We start from the raw sequence: 17,322 nt of genomic DNA, 5'->3' as shown, positions 1-17,322 counted from the left end.
TGAACATTTAACATATTACCAACCTTATATTAATATGTTATTAGATAATTAATAATAAATTAAAAAATAAATAGTTAAATATTTAATTCGATATTTAACTGCATATGCAAATTAAAGTAATAAAATAATAATAATAAATAAATAATATGGACCGAGATTAGTATTTGATATAATGTCTTTAAGACAATTTAAGTTCTGCATGGTATTAACGGATTTTGTGGCGTTTGTTTCTCAGTAAATAATGGTTTACGTCCACTAGTAGCAGCACTACAAATTCGTGGATATGACGAATCTTCTTTATGTAATACTCTCTCTAAATCAAAAATACATCTATATTATATAAATGCTAAATTGGGTACAATTCGAACCAAATAATTTGGACCAATCTTAATATGGCTCGATGAAATTATAATATGGACTAAGTGGCTCGGACCACTTGACCTATGATTTGAACCCACTTGAGTTGGGAAGTCTAGAGAGGGAGAGAGAAAAAAATGAATTGAACGAATTCCAAATAGCAGCCCAAGGGGGTACTTATAAAAATAGAAGTCCTTTTTGGATTGGGTGTGTCACTTCAGCATTGAACACGGCCATTTATTTGTGTCTCTTTATCATTGGACACAACATTTATACGTCTCTTCATCACCGAACATAATCACTCTAATTGGTTGCAATAGTTCACATGGTGTCTATTCATCACTAGACATATTCACTCTAATGGGTTACAATGGTTCACATAGTGTCCATTCCAATGGGTTACAATAGTTCACATGGTGTCTGTTCACCACTAGACACATCTATTCCAATAGGTTGTAATAGTTCACATGGTGTTGTTCACCACTAAACACATCCATTCTAATAGGTTATGCCTGCTTGATTGTAACTTTTCAACCAACACACTCATTCACGCATGTATTGTAATCAAATGCATCCTTACAATTTATTAACCATTTCTAACCAATCCTTAACCACATTAAACATTAAGAATATGGTAAAGAAGTGGAAGAGGTTATGTTACCTGAATTTTGGACTTTCCGTGCAACATTTACACTAAGATATTCACGTTGTAGTCTAACGTGATACACATATACTTCGTATAATTTTTATCTTCCCATTTTTGACAAACAAATACTATCAAGTAATTATTTGAAAGAACGAATAGGACTGTCTTTAGAGAGTCGCAGTTAAAATTGGCTAAAAAAACAGTTATAATTAATATTTTTATGGAGCATTAAAATTTAATTTCGTAGGACGAAATTACCCTTGTTTGTTTATTGACTATTATTCTTTATCCTTCTTCCAACATGTGTCTATTTATATAGCGCATATATATATATATATAGAGCTAATTTTGTATCAATGCATTATTTTCTTTTTTCTGTATACATTAAATATTATTTATTTATACTCTAGAAGTGAATTTTTAACACGTAAATTTTAATTAAAGTAAATTATAGAATTAATTTTTTTTAAAATTGTATAATAGAGTTCTAGTTTATTTGTAAAAAATAAAAGTGAATGGTTTAGTAAAGACACAGGGAGAGATAAGTATAGTGGTAATGGGATAATCACATTTATTGAATTTTAGTTGAAGTAAAATTGTATAATTGAGTTTTTATTATTTGAGATAGTCAAATTTTAGAGATAATATAATTTAATGAGTGATAGATAAATTACAAATGATAACAGAGAATAAATTATTGGTTTTGAAAAAAAAAAAAAAATTAAAGTAAAAAATGAATCAGTTTAAAAAGACAATTAAAAAAAAAAAAATAAGAAAGAAGAAAGATATATATATATATACAAACAGTCGGGAGGAGAGAATAAAAGGATAATATTTGTCTACTCACCGATGAGTAGGAAGTTTATACTCACCATCAACGTGTCACCAAAATAAAGTGATAAGTGTCCGACAATACAAAATAATAAAAATAAAAATTTTGAGAGGCTATATGACCCAATAGCATCCAAATCAAATCATGCTATGCATCTTTTTCTTTCCCACCCTACCATAACCCTAACATGTCTGTCTCTATCTCACGCTGCTTACTTGCCCAATTCTATTTTGTCTCTCACTCGATCTCGGGCAATCTTGGCTGCTTAACCTCTCGTCCAATGCCTCAGTTTTTCTCCATCACCATATAGCCCCTATTGAAGAGCATAGAAAACATCAATTTGTGGCAACGGAAAACATTAGATTAGGGGAATCAGATTGGGGTGAATCAAATTAGGATAGGTGAAATAAATGCTGGTTAATGAAGAGAAGCCTTATGGAGAAGGAAACATTGTTATTCAGTCTTCTTCCCCATGCATATTAACTACTATATCAAATTTCAAAACAAAAAACTTTCAGAACTTACAATAAGTTAAGAAATTAAGAATCAATCATTCAAGCAAGGTTGGGACAAAGGGACGAGAGATGTTTAACAAATCAAGAATTTGTATTGAAAATTCTAGTTCTTGGCCAGAAGCTGACTGCAACATTCAGAGGGATTGTGGAAGGTTGAGGCCCATTTGCAAATCCCTTACAATTTATTTTTTATTCTTTATTATTATTTTTTTTCATATGATGTTTATATTGCACATTGAAAACATCATATTAAGATTTGATTTTGATCATATTATTTTTTTAAGAAAACATCATAAAAGCATGTGAGAAGTGCTTCTGCGGATAGCATTCTGAATCTTTTATTTTATATTATGGGACACTTGTCACTCTATTTTTGCGCCACATCTATAATAAGTATGATCTTCTTATTCTTACTGACACGTGAGTAACCAAATACAATATAAGAGGGTAATTTTGTCTTACAAAATTAGATTTTAATACTTCATACAAATAGGTGCAATGTACTATATTAATTATAGTCTATTTTTTTTTAGCCAATGACATCTGCAACTACAATTAGTGGTCCTCAAATATCAAATGACGTCATCTAATGTTATATTTGAAAATACCAAATTATTGCTCAAAAAAAAATAAATAAAAAAAAAAAAAATTTATTCTTTGATTTTATTGAATTAATCGGCTACAATAGTTTATGAACAGTGAATCATTGCCGCCAAAAGTATGGACAAAATACTGGGGAAACTCGAAAGCATGTGATGATGGAAGGAGAAATGTTGGGCCGTTTATTGACTGTCGTGTTTGTTTTCCTCTTTCCCAACAACCTTAAGATTTTCCCCACGTGTCTATTCACTCGCTACGTGGTTGACCAGTGTCCCTTTTTCTTGTCATCTCCAGGTAAGATCTAACATAACTTATCAATAATAACTTTCCAAAAAAAACTTATCTGTAATATACTCCGTATAAAAGAAAAAAATGATATAAATACCGATTAAAATTTTATGTGAGTGGTGCTATCTTTATTGAGAATTTTTTTTTTTTTTTTTTTTTTTTTGTCATGACTGTATCATATATTACATGAGTTACTATATAAGGTGGAACATTAAGTGGAAACATTAAACTTGAATAATCATAAAGTAATAAATGATGATCTATATTTTAGTGATAAAAGAATTTTTTTTTTTTTTTTTTTTTGACTCTATTACGGAGTAATTAAAATAATAACAAAAATTTATTAATTATTATTACTCTATCATGTATCACATGAGTTATGTTATATAAGTTCACATACATATAATAAGTCAAAATGTTGAACATATCATATGGTAATAGTGAAATATAACAAAGGACGACCTATCTTTTACGGACAAATAAATTTTATTTAACTGTATTAATTAAAATAACAACAAAAATTTGATCAAATTTTTAATTGCTACTGTATCTTATTTCACATGAGTTATGCTATATATGTCTAACATTTAATTCGAAATGTTAAACACATCACACAGTAATCGTGAAATGCAACAAATGACAACCTATCTTTTACTGACAAAAAATCTTTTTTTGACTCTATTAATGAAAAAAACAACAAAAACTCATTAATTAATTATTATTATTATCACTCTCTCTCTCTCTCTCTCTCTCTACCATTTATCACATGAGTTATGCTATGTAAGTTCAACATTTAAGTTGAAATGTTGAACCTATTACATGGTAATTGTTAAATGCAATAAAGGACTACTTATTTTCTATTAACAATTTTTTTTTTATTTGACTCTATTAATTAAAATAACAACATAAACTGATTAAATTTTTTTATCATTACTACCATATTTCACATGGTTATGCTATATAAATCCAACATTTAAGTCAAGAAATGCAACAAAGGATGGACCTATCTTTTACTGACAAAGAATTTATATTTGACTCTATTAATTAAAATAACAACAAAAACTGATCAAATTTTTATGGTTACTCTACAATATATCACATGAGTTATGCTATATAGGTCCAACATTTAAGTGGAAACGTTGAACCTATCACATGGTAATCGTGAAATGCAACAAAAGATGACCTATCTTTTACTGACAAATAATTTTTATTTGACTCCTATTAATTAAAATAATAGCAAAAAATGATCAAATTATTATTATTATTAATTTTATTTTATTTTATTTATTTATTTATTTTTTTTTCGTTACACTACCATATATCACAGGAGTTATGCTATATAAGTCAAACATTTAAGTCAAAACGTTGAACCTAATTATCACATGATAATCGCGAAATGTAACAAAAAAACGATCTATCTTTTACCGACATAGTTTTTATTTGACTCCATTAATTAAAATAATAACAAAAACTGATCAATTTTTTTTTTTATCATTACTCTACCATATATCACATGAGTTGCGCCATATAGGTCCAACATTTAAGTTGGAACGTTAAATCTATCACATGGTAATCGTGAAATGCAACAAAGAATGACTTATCGTTTACTAAAAAAGAATTTTTATTTGAGACTATTAATTAAAATAACAATAAAAACTGATTAATTAATTAATTTATTTATTTTTTTATAGTTACTCTACCATATATCACGAGTTACGTTATATAGGTTCAATATGTAAGTCGAAAAGTTAAACCTATAAGGTAGAAATAGTGAGATGCAACAAAAGACGACTTATGTGGGTCCTTCCTACTGCATTCCACGGTTAAAGTTTGTTCGGTTGAAATATTGAGGATTGTGTCTATCCTATTGAATCCACCGTTGAATGTTTCCACATTCTTTTAGAAAAAAATGAAAAGGTTTGTGCTCCACATTTATTTCGATTTTTATTTATGAAAGTTCAAGTAAAGTAAAATCAAACAACTCAATTGTAAGGCAATTAACGTAGCTACGTAAGGCCCCAAATAGAAAAAAATCTGATCTCATTATATTACTTAAATATATATATATATATATTTAATATATTAATTATATATTTTAATGTATTAATTATCAAATAAATACAATTGTTCTTTTATCAGTGAATACAAGTTTTTTTAATCAAATTTTATTTAATAGAAAAAAATTTAAATATAATTTATTAATGTAATACCAATATAATTAATGCACGAAGGTCTAATTTAAAAAATTTTGCTTCAAGTCTCAACGAAATCTGACACAAATGGACATAGTCGTCATTTTCTTCAAAATTTATGACACTTCTCATATTGGCAATCTCATATCTTTTGATTTTGATCTTGTTGGCAACTACTTGTGGTCCCACATGCCATGCATGCACGAGAAATGCTAATCCATTCTTTGTTTCTTTGTGGAAGTTTTACACTTCTGCCTATGAACCTGAATAACAACTTGTGTTTGGGCAGTTGCTTTTATATTGAAAAACCCATATCAAAATATAATTTGGGTTGAGTTTGAATTAATAGATAGCTAATTCGGATTCAATCTGAATCCAGTGTGAATCGGGTAGTCCGAGTATGACCCGCATTTTAACATTTTTATATGCACGACATAATTTCTTGTCAATTTAATTTTAGTTGGTTTTGAAAAGTTTACTTTATTCAAACTTGAGGTCATCATAATCCTAACTCGACCAGTTATTTGTTATTTGAGGTCCTGTTTAACATGCGTCTTGTTTTTACTATTTTTGTTTTTAGGTTGCTATAACTTTGATTTTGGCAACAAAAATATGTTTGGTGCAGTTTTGTTTTATTTTACACAATACTAAAACACTTTGTGAATAGTGGTCTAAAACCAAAATACTAAAAAATTGTTTTTTCTTATTTTGACAACTTTTCATGATCCAAAACCATATTTTGCATGTTTCTGTTTTTGACATTTTCACAACAAAATTTCGTTTCAAATATACTTTCAATTTTTTTTCAAAACACTCCTACAACAAAAATATTGTTTCTGTTTTAACCAAAAACAAAACGCTTAAAACAAAGTGCATGCCAAAAAAGCCCGAATTTATATCTCGTTTTCAACTTTAGTAAGATTAGGATTTAAATATTTAAAAAAACATAAAAATTGGAGAGTGAGACTATAAAGAGAGCAGTCTCATTACAAAAGTCATAAACTCCATTTATTAATGGTGTTATTCGTTGGATAGAGAAATATATAGCACAAAGATTGGTATGGACTTTCTTGGTAAGCTTTATCCATTAAAGTCATCGATTTTGGACTACTGAGGATGTCAAAGATGGACTGGACCAGACCCGACCCACTGGTAGAGCACCAGGCTGAGTGGTAGATCCAAGCCTAAGCAAAAAGGGTAGCATAATGAGCCAAACATCCACAAAAGAAAGATCTGACCGAACAGTTGAACTCAGCCCATAGTGCAATACTGTGAGTTAGGCCTAACGTCTGGGACTTACATGATGAAGTCAGGCCCAAAGAAAACCCAAGAATGAGAGCCCTATGTAATAAGTTAGTTATAGCATTTGTAATAGTCTATAAATAGACAGTACGAGTAAAGAGAAGGGGAAGAAAATTTCTTGCATCTTTAATTGGCGCCGTCTGTGGGAACGACGAAGACGATCGATTCAAGCTTGATCAATATCATGTTGATTCAAGCAAATTCGCGAACAAAGAGTTTGATTTCTGGAAGTTGAATCCAGATCAGCGAGATTGTAGTTTGTTCAGAGAAGATTCTTGAGTATTGTTGATTTTGAGGCATTTGCTTCAGAATTACGTAACTGTGATTTGTTCAATTGCAGTTAGATCCGGTGAGTTCAACGCTAGAAAAGCTCAGATCTAGCAAACGGTGACCACAATTCGGTGAAGTTGAGTCCAGATCTGACAGAATTCGCATCGGTGATGCTCAGATCTGATTAGGAATTCGTGATTCATGCCTTTACTTCGCTTCGGAATCATGATAGGGGGTTAGAACTCCAATACGGTAGAGAATGTCCAGCAGATGAAACTTGATGAGTTGATGAGCATGATCGAAGCTCTCAGGAGAGAGAATGTAGATTTAAGGACTGAAATGCAGCGTCAAGAAGTTCCGGTGATTCCGCAACCGCTCCCGGTAGGAGAAGAAGTTGCATGTACCGATGCGGCACAACACGGCGAGGAGGTAGGGAACAATCAGACAGATCTTCACCGCGATGAGGTCCGGCTAAACGATTTGCCACCAAATCCTCGTCGTGTTGATGATCGCGAAGGATCAACTCATGTGGATCCACGGCATGAGCAGATTAGGCGAAATGAAGCCATGACTTTCGATCCACATGAAGAAGCGACCAGCCGAAGAGAAGCAATAGAGTTTGATCGTCACAAAGAAATACAGCCGTGGCATAAGGAACTTATTGAGGACAGATCATTCGATCCGACTTATCGGCCTTCCATAGTGACATTCGACTTTCGCAGCTCAGAGAGGAGATCTATAGATCAGAGAGCGATCGCGGGGTTCCAGAGGGAAAATGAAGCCCTCCGTTCAGTAGCTTGAACGGTTGATTCACCGTTCACCGATGAAATTCTGAATGCCCCAAGTCCGAGGAAATTTTCCATGCCCATTTTCATTCTGTTCGACGGAACGACCGATCCGATTGATCATGTGTATCACATCCAGTTGAAAATGGCTCTGAACACTGAGAATGATTCCTTGATGTGCAAGTGCTTCCCTACAAGTCTAGCTGGACCAGCGCTCAATTGGTTTAAGAACCTGCCGAGGGGCTCAGTGGATAGTTTCCGAAGCTTGTGTGATCGGTTCATAAGCCAATATTATGGAAATAAGCATCCAACAAAGGACATTTCGAGCCTATTCACAATGAAGCAACATGAGGATGAGCGTCTCCAAGCTTTCTTAACCAGGTTTAACCTAACTAAGAGTATGGTGATTGAATGTCATCCTTCTACCGCGATTCAAGCGTTTATACTGGCCATGACTCGTGGCACTCCATTCCACACAAGCTTGATCGTGAATACGCCGAAGACTATGGATGAACTTAATGAAAGAGCTGATGGATTTGTGCGCTTGGAAGAAGAAGAGGCAGCTAACGCTCGGAAGACATCCTTCATATCCACAGAGGAGAAAACCAAAGCAAAGATCAGACAAAAGTAGGTCCAGCCACAGCGTCAGACCTCGTGGAAATCTGAGAAGAGGCCCAGGGAGGAAGAGCTAGTTACTTCGTTGAAAGTCACCTTAGCAAGGCTATACTAAGAAAATAAAGATAAGTTCTGATCTCCTTTACCGATCAGACAACCCCTCAAATAGAGGGATCAGTCTAAGCATTGTGCCTTTCATTCTGACTTTGGCCATCAGACTAATGAATGCAGGAACTTAAGGAGACATGTAGAGATGCTGATAGCCAGAGGGGAGTTCACAAGTTATATTCAAGGCCCGGCGGTGGAACAGAACCGACCAACGGAGCACGTGAAGAGGAATCAGAAGTCGAACTCTCACAGTACGCAACCAGTTCGAATAATCAATGCAATTCACGGTCGGCCTGAGCCTACTGAGGAGTCGGATGAACTGCTTTGAACACGCCTTCGCCAATCACGGATGAAGAGGAGGATAGGTAGTGTCAACAATCTATACCAACAGAGCACATCAGCACAGATAAAGTTTGACAGAACAGATCTATTACGTGTCCAGACCCCTCATGAGGACCCGTTGGCGTCAGTTTGACAGCAGCCGAATGTTTGGTCCGTAGAGTTCTGATTGATCCTTGGAGTAGTGCAAACGTCATGCCGAGGGACACATTTGATCGGCTCGAGATCAAGCCGGACCAGCTCAAGCCTATTGGAAATCCTTTGTTAGGGTTTGATGGAAAACGAGTGGAGCCCATCGGTACGGTGGAGGTAGCAGTACACGCTGCAGAGAGGGTTCTGATAGAGACCTTTATAGTTGTCGAGATTCATGCCTCTTACAACCTTCTGATGGGCAGAGGTTGGATCCACAGGGTTCAAGGTGTTCCATCCACTCTGCATCAAATAATGAGGTGCCTGGGGCCAGACGGAGCCAAGGTGATTGACATTCATGGGGACCAGGTCGCAGCTAAGGAATGTTATTCAGTAACGCTGAATTATGCTGGAAAAGGAAAAGCTCCCATCTGTTCGGCAAGCCCGAGATAGCAATTACCGGAGCCTCTCCCCAAGCAGAGTAGGGAGGCGGAGCTAGTGGACTTGACCGAAGAACCCCTGGTTGATGTGCAGAACGATCGGTTCCGACCAGAATGAACAACCAGAGTAGGGGAATGACTCGCCGTGAAGGAGAAACATGAGTTAGTTAATTTGTTGTCTCAAAACGCCGATGTATTTGCATGAAGCCACCTAGACATGCCTGGAATTGATCCTTCTGTATCCTATCACTCCTTGAACGTTAATCCCAATGCAAGACCTGTAAAGCAGAAGCAGCGAGGTTCGCTCCCGAGCGCAACCAGATCATAGCTGAGGAGGTTGACAGGCTGCTTAGTGCAGGATTTATAAGAGAAGTGTATTATCCTGACTGGTTGTCAAACGTTGTTGTGGTGCAGAAGAAGAATGGGAAATGGCGAGTGTGCATTGATTTCACCAATCTGAACAAAGCCTGTTCGAAGGATAGCTTTCCGTTGCCGAAAATTGATCAAATGGTGGATACTAGTACTGGGTATGAGCGTTTAACCTTTTTAGATGCTTATTCAGGTTATAATCAGATCACCATGGATTATGCTGATGAAGAGAAAACTTCTTTTGTTACCAAACGCGGGACCTATTGCTACAAAGTCATGCCATTCGGACTAAAGAACGCCAGAGCAACTTACCAAAGACTTATTAGCAAAATTTTCAAGGGCCAAATAGGGAAGACCGTGGAAGCTTACATTGATGACATGGTGGTAAAAAGTAAGAAGAAAGTTGACTATCTGAAGCATCTACGAGACGTATTTGATATGTTGCGACAATATGGATTGAAGCTCAATCCAACCAAATGCTCATTCGGCGTGAGTTCTGGCCAATTCCTGGGACACGTGGTTAATCATAAAGGCATAGAGGCAAGCCCTGCCCAAGCAGGAGCTCTAACTAAGAATGCCGAACCGATGACAGTCAAAGAAGTGCAAACATTTACGGGACGGATAGCTGCATTGAGCCGGTTCATTTCAAAATTGTCAGACCGCTGCAAACCATTTTTTGACACAATACGAAGCCATGGTAGACAAGTTTGGGGGGATGAACAACGCCTGGCATTAACTGCTCTGAAAGAATATATGCAGAACCTTCTGGTCTTGTCAGCCCCAGAACCAGGCGAAAAGCTATTTTTATACCTCGGTGTATCCAGCATCGTGACAAGTGGCGTTTTGATCCATTGTGCAGAGGGGAAGCAATATCCAGTGTTCTATGTTATCAAAATGATGATTGAGGCTGAACGACGTTATTCAAAAGCGGAGCGGGTGATACTCTCGCTAGTGCATGCGAAAAGAAAGCTCAAGCATTATTTTGAATCCCATCCTATCATCGTTCTAACCACTTTCCCTATCAGAATAATCCTGCACAAACCAGACCTTTCAGGAAGGATGACGAAGTGGGCCGTAGAGTTAAGCTCATTTGATATAACATATGAACCCAGAACGGCAGTCAAAGGGCAAGCGGTGGCAGATTTTTTACTGGAATGTGATTCAGAGGACATGGAGGAAGATCTTCGTGGTTGCTTGTGGAAAATTTTTGTCGATGGATCCTTAAATCAGATGAGGGCGGGCATTGGGATCAAACTGCAGACACCGAAAAGTACGTCCCTAAGTCAAGCGCTCTGGCTTGAATTCAGAGCCACCAACAATGAAGCGGAGTATGAAGCACTACTGGCAGGACTTAAGCTTGCCAAGGAGCTGAAGGTTAGGAATTTGACTGTCTTTAGTGACTCACAGTTAATTGTTCGGCAGGTGAATGGCGAGTATGAAACCAAAGATGAAACGATGGAAGCATATCATTCTGCTGTTATGTGGGAAGCCAAAAACTTTGAAAAAATTGAATTCATCCAAATACCGAGAGAGCTTAACGAGGATGTCGATCGGCTAGCATGTAGTGCCTTGGGTTCTGGAGTAACATTGGCAAGGGTGATTCCAGTAGGAATATTAAACCAGCCATCTATTTTTGAAGAACCTTCGGGCTCAAATCCTTCGCAAGTGAATGTTATTCCATATGAGCCAAGTTGGATTGATCCGATCATAACTTACATCCGGGATGGTACTCTGCCTGATCAAAGAGATGAGGCTAGGAAAATCAAATCGAATGCTGCAAAGTACGCCATAGTGCATAACTAGTTATACAAAAGATCTTTTTCTGGGCCCTACTTAAAGTGTCTCACCCCCACAGAGGCTCGGCAGATACTGCGAGCTATTCATGAAGGTGTATGTGGAAACCATTCAGGAGGAAGGTCTTTAGCGCACAAAGCAATGACACAAAGGTATTTCTGGCCGAACATGTCGTGAGATGCGGAAGAATTATCCAGAAGGTGCGATAGGTGCCAAAGGTTCGGACCACTGATCCACCAACCACCTGAGGACTTGCACGTAATGGCTATAATGGGGGATGGATGTGGTTGGTCCTCTGCCAACTGCAAGAGTTCAGAATAAGTATGTGCTACTGACTACAAATTACTTTACTAAGTGGGTGGAAGTAGAGCCATACCCGAACGTAACTCAAACTCATGTGAGACGGTTCATTTGGAGTAATATTATTTGTCGTTTTGGTGTTCCAAGGTCAATCGTCATGGATAATGGGACCAACCTTGACAGCAAGCAAGTAAGAAAGTTATTGGAGGAATATGGAATTAATCAAAAGCTGGTGGCAGTAAGTCACCCCCAGGCCATTGGACAAGCAGAAATTACGAATAGAACAATCTTTGCTTGCATCAAGAAGAAGCTTGAAGAGAAGAAAGGAAAATGGTTAGATGAACTGTCGAACGTCTTATGGGCTTATAGAATGACCCCAAGGTGACCGACCGGAGAAAGCCCATTCGCCATGGCTTATGGTACCGAGGCAGTTATACCGGTCGAGCACTTGGTTCCGACTGTTCGAAGCTTGGCATGGAGCCGAGAGCATAACGATAGTATGTTGAGGTTTAACCTCGATATGTTGGAGGAAAAGAGAGATACAACGGCAGTAAGGCTCGCATCCTACCAGCAGACGCTTATAAATAGCCATAACAAAAAGGTAAAGCACAGAGACTTTACACCAGGTGATTTGGTTCTAAAGAAGAAGCTAGGAAAGGTTAAGAAAATGGTGGCACCTTGGGAAGGCCCATATAGAATTGCAGAAGTTATAGAAAAGGGGGCATATACCCTAGAGACCATGGCCGGAAGGCTAGTTAACAAGCCTTGGAATGCTGCATCTCTGAGAGGTATTATCAATAAAAAGTTGAGTTTCAATTTTGGATTCTGTTCATTTTCAATTGAATACAGGCGAGTGTACAAGTTTTTGAGATTTATAAAAGTAATATTCCTCTTCAAGAGATTGATTAAGTAAAAATAGGGAAGTAAATGGCAGCTGGCACTATGAGCCGAACGCCAAACACTTGCTAAATAAAAAGCCAAGTGGCAAGTGGCATTCTAGTCGAGCGCTAGGTACTTAAGCAAAGTAAGTGGCAGCTGGCATTATGAGCCCAACGCCAAGTACTTGTTAAAAAATAAAAAGCCAAGTGGCAAGTGGCATTCTAGCCGAGCGCCAGGCACTTAAGCAAATTAAGTGGCAGCTGGCATTATGAGTCGAACGCCAAGCACTTGCTAAAAAATAAAAAGCCAAGTGGCAAGTGGCATTCTAGCCGAGCGCCAGGCGCTTAAGCAAAGTAAGTGGCAGCTGGCACTATGAGCCGAACGCCAAGCACTTGCTAAAAAATAAAAAGCCAAGTGGCAAGTGGAATTCTAGCCGAGCGCCAGGCACTTAAGCAAAGTAAGTGGTAGCTGGCACTATGAGCCGAACGCCAAACACTTGCTAAAAAATAAAAAGCCAAGTGGCAAGTGGCAAGTGGCATTCTAGCCGAGCGCCAGGCACTTAAGTAAAGTAAGTGGTAACTGGCACTATGAGCCGAACGTCAAGCACTTGCTAAAAAATAAAAAGCCAAGTAGCATTCTAGCCGAGCGCCAGACACTTAAGCAAAGTAAGTGGTAGCTGGCACTATAAGCCGAACGCCAAATATTTGCTATAGATAAATGTGAAGCTGGTTGTTACCACCCATGCACAGATAAAGTCAATATTTTTGTCATCTCATTCATGATATGTTTTGAGGTTATAAAAGATGAAATATACAGATGACATAATTACAAAAAAGCAGGAAATTAAAGTATAAGAAGAGTCCTAGCTAGCTGCATCTGTTCCGTCAGCCTCCTGATTGCGTTGAAGGGTCTCTTCACTTTCATTGGTCGTCCCATCTTCATGAGGAGGGGAGTCGAGATGAATGACTGAGTCACTCTGTTAAAGCCCAACCTCAGTAGCGGTTGAGGAAGGGACCATAGCGGTTAGAGGAAGAGCATCCAGAGGCTGAACGACAAAGGGAGCCGGAGTGACCCTGGAGGAAGCAATCTCCTGACACTCTTTAAAAATGTGTTCAGCAGGAGTGGAGTCTGGATCAACATAGACTCCTGGAGGGTCAATTTCCAGATCCCTATCAACTTCATCTGGAGTGGAACCGGTCTGGCCTTCGGTAGGAACACGGTTGGAGAAACCCTCTCGGTACCCCTGAGCATACCTGAGAGCCCCAACCCTTGAAAATCGAGCGTGAAGAGCCAACATGCCACCATTCACCTTGCTGATGGTATTGAGTAGAGCATCACACTCATCCAGGGCCCTCTTCTCGAAGGCCATCCGAGCGGACTGCTCATCAGCCAGAAGGCGCTAGTGTTCTGCTTTCTCATCCTTGAGCGAATCGCGCTCGGTCTGCCAAACGCTCTTCTCAAGTTGAAGAACATCCTTTTCATCCTGAAGGAAGTCAGTTTCCCTTTTCAGAGCGTCTCTCTCTTTTTCAACTTTGCCAAGCTGGGCCAACAGTTCGGTGTTTTTGGTGGCAAGGATGTTATTTTCTTTATGGGCCACCTCGAGGCTGTCAGAGAACTTACGAACCTTGGCGTTACCCATTTCCACCTGCTTCTGCATAGCCATCATACCGAACAAGGTCTGAAAAGATATACATGAACATTAGTTAAACCGATCGCATGGTCAGAAGAGCTCAAGCATAAAGATTATGTGAAGATTTGCAGACTAAGAGATAAAAATTACCTCCATGGCAGATAGGGGAAAACGGCTGAATACCTCCTTCTGAGATAGACCTTTGGCAGCATCAATGTCCTTGGGAGTCTACATGTTCCTGTAATATGCCATAGCGGTTTGACCATCCTTGAACATGGTCTCGTTTGGCTTCACGAATGTCCCATCTGTTCGGATGAATCGAGGAGTCCATGGTGCTGTTGCAGAAGCAGAAGCAGAAGTTGAAGCAGAAACAACAGCTGTAACAGGCCCAGAGGGGGCAGGAGAACTGATTGGGCGATGCAAGAGTGTGCCCGGCCCAGAGATTCGGATCCTCCTTGTAAGAGATGCATCATCAGCGTTGGCTGCACTGTCGGGATAAGGCCTTTTGCCTCGCTCTTTATCCGAGCACCCGCAATAACAGCAGAAGTAATATTAACCTAAGGAGATGTGCTCGGATTGGTAGGAGGAACGCTAGCGGCAGGATCAACAGCCACTGCGATCGGAATGGTGTCGGAAATAGTGGCAGAAGAAGAGGCCGAGGCTGGAGAAAAGGTTGCCGCAGCAGCAACAACAGTTACTCGGGGAGGGTTTTTCCTCTTACCGAAAGAGGGAATCTGGAGCTGGCTCATTGTGTTGCCGAGGGCTGAAATTGCGATAAGGTTGTCTGAAGTAAGGAGGTCTGAGCAAGAAGGAATGTCGTTCAGAACGTACTTCTTCAAGTAATTATCCCTATCCCTGCAAACATTATAGCTCAAGTCATCACAAGGAATGCCTAAGGAACGGCACAAGAAAGTACAAAAGCGAGGAACACAAATTTCGTAGGGACAATCGTTCTTATGTGTTTTGAATTTCTTATATAAAGAGACAAAACACTCACCAAAGGCGCTCGGGATTGGATAATCCTCTGCAGCTGGAGAAGACCAGGCCCCCCTAACCCCTATTACGTTGTTTCTCCAACCCTTTTCAAGCTTGATTGTGTCTTTACATATGGACATCTTTTCAATCGGGTAGAGGTAGTAGAACGGTTCTTCAAGTCAGATCTTACTGACCTTGTAACAGAGAAGAAGATTTATAACATCAAGATCCAGACCTCTGTCACGAGTCAGCAGTAGCAGAACGGATAGGATCCTAAAAAAATTTGGATTTACCTGCAGAGGGGAGATCCCTAGTCTGTTGAAAACATAGTTAAAGAAAGGATGCAAAGGGAACCTAATGATATTCAACTGAAGAAGGGTAAACAAGACTTCGCTGGGAAGAAGGCCAGCACCAGTCCTGATGTTCACATCTTTAGGGCAGTTCCTAATTTCTATATCGACAGGGAGATGAAGTTTCATGCGAAGAACATCTAAATCTACAGGCATGGCGAAAATGAATAAGGGTTTTAAGGGAGAAAATGAGATCTTCCAAAAGAAAAAGGAAAACAAAACTAACCTCAGAGGGAGAAAACGTCAAAAGAGTACTGCAAGATCGCTGGAAAAAAGAGCTTTCGCAGAGGTTCGCCGGAGGAGATTTGATTTGATTTGAAAAAATAAGCAAGCGAAGATTTGGCAAACAGTGATACAAGATAGCGACGGTAGAAAAAGATTGAAGGAATGTCTCTGATACTTATAAAGACATAGTGGGCCCGAAGGCCGAAGCATCAGGAAAACGAGGAGTTTCTTTGGAATCTCGAAGCATCGGTTTTAGATTTGACCGTTCATTGTCCCACGAGATCTTCTTGAGTCGTCGACGTCATTATTGGCCGCCGATAATAATTACCCCCTTATTTATTAGGGGGTAATTATGGGGGCAATTGAGGATGTCAAAGATGGACTGGACCAGACCCGACCCGTGGGTAGAGCACCAGGTTGAGTGGTAGATCCGAGCCCAAGCAAAAAGGGTAGCATAATGAGCCCAACACCCACGAAAGAAGGATCTGACCGAACAGTTAAACTTAGCCCATAATGCAATACTGTGAGTTAGGCCTAACGTCTGGGACTTACATGATGAAGTCAGGCCCAAAAAGAAGAAAGCCCAAGAATGAGAGCCCTATATTTGTAATGGTCTATAAATAGACAGTACGAGTAGAGAGAAGGGGAAGAAAATGTCTTGCATCTTCAACTACGAAGCACAAATATTGAAGATCAAGATTAAAAGTCTAGAATGGTCTTTGTGTGAGTTTTAAACTAAAGAACACATATAGGAATATGGAGTGTAGATACGATACGAATGATACGATAAATTTTAAAAAATTAAAATATAGGCACGGCGAGATAGGAAAAAAAAAAAAAAAAAGATTGTACATTTTTAATATTCAAAAAAATATATTTTGTTTGTAATCAATTTCCTGTCATATTATGAATCTAAATGCAATCATTAATATAACGTAAGAATTCTTTCAAAATACATAAAACATGTATTTTTAGTCATCACCTTAATAAGTTTTAAAATTTTCTTAATAAATTATATTATGTTATTGTTGTTGGAAAAGCTTGTTTAAAATGTGTTACGAAGTATCTGAAATGTATTAGCTACGCAATTGAAGTATTTGAGAAGTATTAAATATGTGTTAGAAATTTAAAAATATATTTTTAAATTATAAATACGTTTAAGAAGTATCAGATACGTATTCACAAATATTTGAAGAATATCAATATCTGACACATATTCAATACGCGGGTACATTGCTATCGTAAAAGTGTCTATGCTTCCTATGTTTTAAATAATCATTATAAAATTATTCCTGAAGTGATTTAAGTTTGAAAACTCAATCTTGACCAAGTGAAGTGAACTATAAGGTCCACAATAAATTGAGCGATATCATTTGATGGTC

General features: G+C 38.0%; 1 protein-coding gene across 1 annotated transcript; it reads left to right on the top strand.

Annotated features, from left to right (window-relative positions):
• The first annotated feature begins 10,957 nt into the window (after window positions 1-10,957).
• Window positions 10,958-12,790, top strand: LOC132301331 (uncharacterized). The gene is made up of 2 exons (XM_059798594.1): window positions 10,958-11,383; window positions 12,731-12,790. The coding sequence occupies exons 1-2, from the start codon at window positions 10,958-10,960 to the stop codon at window positions 12,788-12,790; spliced, it is 486 nt and encodes a 161-aa protein (XP_059654577.1).
• The last annotated feature ends 4,532 nt before the right edge of the window (window positions 12,791-17,322 follow it).

Source organism: Cornus florida, unplaced genomic scaffold (assembly GCF_030987335.1).
Source record: "Cornus florida cultivar Cherokee Brave unplaced genomic scaffold, ASM3098733v1 CherokeeBrave_3.0.0_Hap2_Chr03, whole genome shotgun sequence".
NCBI lineage: Eukaryota > Viridiplantae > Streptophyta > Magnoliopsida > Cornales > Cornaceae > Cornus > Cornus florida.
The sequence above is the reverse complement of the archived record's forward strand: the minus strand, read 5'-3'. Positions and strand labels throughout refer to the sequence as shown.